The sequence below is a fragment of the Triticum aestivum genome, chromosome 7D (genome assembly GCF_018294505.1).
Source record: "Triticum aestivum cultivar Chinese Spring chromosome 7D, IWGSC CS RefSeq v2.1, whole genome shotgun sequence".
In the NCBI taxonomy this organism is placed as follows: Eukaryota; Viridiplantae; Streptophyta; class Magnoliopsida; order Poales; family Poaceae; genus Triticum; species Triticum aestivum.
The window spans coordinates 612,849,817-612,855,289 of record NC_057814.1 but is presented as its reverse complement, the minus strand read 5'-3'; the positions used below and the strand labels follow the sequence as shown (position 1 = coordinate 612,855,289).

Below are 5,473 nucleotides of genomic sequence, written 5' to 3'. Positions count from 1 at the left end.
TTCCTTGATTAACCGTGCCATGTACGGTTTTTGGGTCCGGTTTCCCTTGTTAACTGGACCAATTCTCTTCTTCTTAATGCAATGCGGGAGCTCCCCGCCCTTTGACGAGGTTCCGTCAAAAAAAGAAATTTCAGTGGTGTTGCCGATGAATTGACCCAAATAAGTGTGTGTGCATGCGCGCGTGCGCACAAGGTCCCGCTGTTATTGGGAGTATAATGTTCTAACCTATGTTGATAGCCAGATTCAAAAAAATGTTGATAGCCTTATAATCGTATATTTGCCAACTATTATTCCGTAATAAAGCTTATGATTTTCCTTAAAAAAAATCGTCATTTCTTAATTTCCGGATGACCAAAAGGTCGAGTTCTATTAAAATCTCAGCAAATGAAGTAACATAGGAATAGCAGAGGCCGAAAAATGAAGGCTCTCAGTGAGTCGTTCTGACAACGATATAGTGATCGTTTGGTGGCCCAATGACATTCATATAATTTTTAATATGTTTGAAATAGCTTGTACTTCAAACTTTTATAATAGACGTTGGTATAAAAAAGCGAAGGCTCAGAAGAAAAGAAAAGATTGACCGTGAATCCGTACTTTTAGCCCCCCTCATGCTGAGTTAAAAGGCAACTTTAGGTGACAGGCCCGTGGCCTGGCCCGGCCAGAAGTACGTCATGACTGCTTTTTGCCTCGGCAGACCCTGGACCAGCAAGCTGGTGTATATGCTTGCGTCGTCGGCAATAGGTGGGTCACTACCAGGCTATTTAGACCGTGACGTAGGATTCGTGGCGAGCGGTGTGGTACTAATGTTTCTTTCGGCACGGTGTGGTTTGTACACGCCCGACCGAGCGGTGTACTCGTTCACGGCCCAGCGAGCCACCTCGATCGTCTTCCGTCCAGCTAAGCTGTGCCTTTCCCAGGGAAGAAAAAAAAAAGCTAAACTGTGCCTTGTCCTCGGGGGTCATCAGCACCATGCAAATCGTCACCCATGCTTCATCTCGCCGACGACTCAGCACGATGCCGACCTCATGCATCTCTGATTAGTTTCAAAGCTACCTACTATTGTATAATACACATGCAAAATTTTATACTAGCCTGTTGTAACAAGATGCAATCAATCGTCTAAAAAATGTTTCATGATGCAATTAACAATCGCAATCCTGACGCATCTGGTTGGCTACAAAACTGAGCTAGCCAAGTCTGCATTTGCCATTGGATCCATTAAGTAATCTCGTTTCCATGGACTGTTCGATCAACGCTCGCCGGTTCTCCTCACCTGCTCCGGCCCCAACGATCACGACAGCACGTGCTTAGCTAAGCTTCAACTTCAGCAAAATCACCACACACGCATGTCATTATATACGCAACATGTACACGCATGTCCACTCCAGTCCAGGTCACTACGGCTTTACATCCACACAATATCAAGAGGAGCGCTAGGTCCGGCCATGGCACCGGCGGTGGTGGAGAGGTGGGCGGGGCTCGGATCGGCGGTGGCGACCGTCATCTTCCTCTGGTCCGTGGTGCAGAACTACGTGCCCCCCACCTTCCGCCTCTACCTCACCACGTGGGCCGCCAAGCTCGCTGCCTTCTTCAATCCCTACCTCCAGATCACCATTTCCGAGTACGGCGCCGAGCGCTTCCAGCGCAGCGACTTCTTCCTTGCCGTCGAGGCCTACCTCAGCGATGCCTGCGCCCGCCGCGCGCGCAAGCTCAAGGCTGAGCTCGGCAAGGACAGCAAGAACCTCCGGGTCTCCGTGGACGACCACGAGGAGGTCACTGACGACTTCTCCGGGATCACCATCTGGTGGTACGCCTCCAAGAGGCAGTCCAAGGCCAACGTCATCAGCTTATACCCCGGCGGGGACGAGAGGCGCTTCTACCGAGTCGTCTTCCATCAGCGGCACCGCGACCTTGTCGTTGACTCCTACCTTCCTTTCGTACTCGGCGAGGGCCGCGCTGTCACTGTGAAGAACCGCCAACGCCGCCTCTTCACCAACAATGCTAGTGGTAGTTGGAACCCCTACAAGGGCAAAAGCGTCTGGAGCCATGTCCCCTTCGAGCACCCCGCCACCTTTGACACGCTCGCCATGCACCCCGATGAGAAGGAAGCTGTCATCGACGACCTCATGGCCTTCCAGGAGAGCAAGGAATACTATGCCAAGGTCGGCAAGGCGTGGAAGCGCGGGTACCTTCTTTACGGACCGCCTGGCACCGGCAAGTCTACCATGATCGCCGCCATGGCCAACTTCCTCGACTATGACGTCTACGACCTCGAGCTCACGGCGGTCAAGAACAACACCGAGTTACGGAAGCTCTTCATCGAGACAACGGGCAAGTCCATCATCGTCATAGAGGACATCGACTGCTCCGTCGACTTCACAGGAAAACGCCGCAAGGACAAGAAGGCCTCAAGCAACAAGGACTCCGACAACGATGACAAGCCCAAGCTACCGATAGAGCCAGAGAAGGACGATGCCACCAAGGTGACGCTCTCGGGTCTGCTTAACTTCATCGACGGGCTGTGGTCTGCTTGCGGAGGTGAGCGGATCATCATCTTCACCACCAACCACAAGGAGAAGCTGGACCCGGCGCTGATCCGGCGGGGCAGGATGGACAAGCACATCGAGATGTCCTACTGCCGCTTTGAGGGCTTCAAGGTGCTCGCCAAGAACTACCTAGATGTCATTGAGCACGAGCTGTTTGGGGAAGTCCAGCGCCTGCTCGAGGAGACCGACATGTCGCCCGCTGACGTTGCAGAGAACCTGATGCCCATGTCGAAGAAGAAAAAGAGGGACCCGGATGTGTGCTTGATAGGCCTAATCGAGGCGCTCAAGCAGGCCAAGGAGGAAGCGGCGGCGGCCAAGGTGAAGGAGGCAGAGGAGGCTCAAGCGAAGAAAGCCAAGGAGAAAGAGGAGACAGAGGTGAAGAAAGGCAAAGACAAAGACAAAGCACCCGAGGCAGCCAATGGGGATATTAAGCAAGGTGACAAGTGAAGTGACATCACGACAGGAAGCCAAGGAAAAAGAATGAGCTTGTTCACTAGTGCTCCCTTACAAAACAAAAATGCAGTGTTTGGTGAGAGAAAAATAATGCACCTCTCAACTGAAACAATATTTCTTTCTTCTCTCACTTGTAATGCTGCTGCATATAAAGCGTGCAACAATACAAAATGCTACAGTAACAAGAACCACACGCTTTTCATACACCAAAAGGCTAACAAGTTTTTTTCAGGGAATTAAAAAATAAACATGGTATCATGCAGGCTTCATTACCATTTCACCAACACAATGTCGCCACTACGCATGACAGTGACAATACGCAATTAGCAATCGAATTTCTCCTGCTCCTAGAGTTAATTAAGCAACCCAAATCTGAATTGGCCCGTTCATTAATTAATTAACTAATTAAGCAACCCAATTCTGCATTCCTTCAGCCCTGACCAAATGTAACATGATATTGTTGTAAGAACAGAACAAAAACAGAGCGTCGTTTACAAAACAAAAAGACAGCAGTCTAGCGTATATAACTCGCCTATAAAACTTCCTTGCTCTGATAAAGTATACAAATGCTACAGCAGACCCGAAGACACAGACACATGCCAATGATCAGGAAAGAGAATGCGAAGCATTGCTTACCAGCGCACGCAAGCTCACCTTGTGGTCACCATGTTGAAGGTGGTGAAAAATGGTTCAGCCCGAACACCTCTGACGTTATGATGAGCATGTTTTGATGGATACTAGACCATGAAGGCCCGCGTTGCCGCGCCTGTCTATTTTAGAAATAATAAATTTCAATCATGTATATATTTTGAACAGTTCAAATTTACAATGCTTACGCCACATGACTGCTTGAATACTTAACATTGGTTATGCTCTAACACAAATATATTACCAGCAAAAAGACAATACACAGTTCCAAAGTAGACATTCATTAATGCATTTGTCTGCGTTAGCACTTGAACAGGGAGGAGTATGCACAAACACATGCCCTCGCCGAGATAGGACATGTGTATGAGCTTCAGGTCTAGTTAGGCTGACCGTTCACTGAACAAACACTAACCATGTAATACCTATATAATAAAACGAAAGATGAGCTATAGAATATCAGAAGAGCTTCTATAACCTACAGTTTCAGGGCAAAAAATGGCATGTACTAATCTGAAAAGGTACATTATTCATAAGCTACGCTATGACACACTTGTTCGAACTTAGGCTACATTTCATCAGTATGCAAATGCTATGTTTGGAGATGGTATTATTATTAGCAAGCATGTAATATAGTCACAATATATATTATTATTATCAGTTGTACTACGACCTTACATAAATAACAAAAGTCAATATACATTTCATTTTCTTAAGTACGTAGATGATTGTCTACCAAATAGCAAACCTACAATAGGAGAATGCTAAACATAAAGAATGCTGAAAAGGCGACGATCAAATTTTGTAGTTCATTTCAGCAATCCTTCACATAAATATATGGGACTAACCAAAGTGTGACCTTAAAACACATTACGCTAGAAGTAAAGAAAATAAAGGTCCAACGCTAGCACACAAATATCCATACGCAAGAACAAACAATGGAAATCACATGATAGTATCATAACACGAAGCTTGAGCATTACATCAATCACTTTCCCATGTCATACAAATAATGTCACAGAAAAAGCGTACCTAGAACATGCCATAGGGAAGCGTCATGGAAATAACCATATTGCCATGCTATGCGATTTGTCGGTATCCTTCCACTGCAAGTTTATGACCACCACATGGTGGTACATCAAACTCTAACTTATCATGGCCCATGACCTCTGAAACATTATATTGCCCAATGTAACGGCAAACAAAATACTCATACAATCAAAGACAACACTATGAATTGCATAAGCTATCTTCCGTGCACTCACAACACTCACAACAATGAGAATGAGAACTAAAGAGCATCTTCATTTGGATGGCTATCTGAGTACATTTCTTTGAAACATGGTTTATATCTGATGTGATTTAAATCTTCATGGAGTCCATAGAATATGCAGGGAAGCAAGTTCTAAAAACAACTTGGGTCCATTTATTCTGAAAAAGTTATTTGTTTGATCAAGTGTCTAACACACCACCAACCATATTGCAAGATATTCATATCATTATTAAATAACTTGGTCCGGCAAGAAAACAAATGTAACTATAATAATTGTGTACTCCGCTCCATCTAAAATGACCATTTCTAAGTCGGGATTTGGAATACATATCAGCTAGGAAATGTTTTTTTAGATCCTTTCATAAATGATTGAAGAATGGTGACTGCTACTGAACCTCAGTAAGAAAAACGTCACACTCTCATATGCCAAATCCATTATTGGGATAAAAAAAATTAGGGTCATCCTACTTACATTCTATTTCTTTGATACCCACAGGAGAATAATGATCAACACTGGGAGCAGGAACCATAGGAAGATGATGGGAGATGATCACAC

The 5,473-nt window shown here is 45.6% G+C and overlaps 1 protein-coding gene across 1 annotated transcript; it reads left to right on the top strand.

Moving 5' to 3' along the window:
• The first annotated feature begins 1,403 nt into the window (after positions 1 to 1,403).
• Positions 1,404 to 3,187, top strand: LOC123168092 (AAA-ATPase ASD, mitochondrial). Its single transcript, XM_044585953.1, has one exon. It carries the CDS (start codon positions 1,446 to 1,448, stop codon positions 2,991 to 2,993), a length of 1,548 nt encoding a protein of 515 aa, XP_044441888.1. The 5' UTR covers positions 1,404 to 1,445; the 3' UTR covers positions 2,994 to 3,187.
• The last annotated feature ends 2,286 nt before the right edge of the window (positions 3,188 to 5,473 follow it).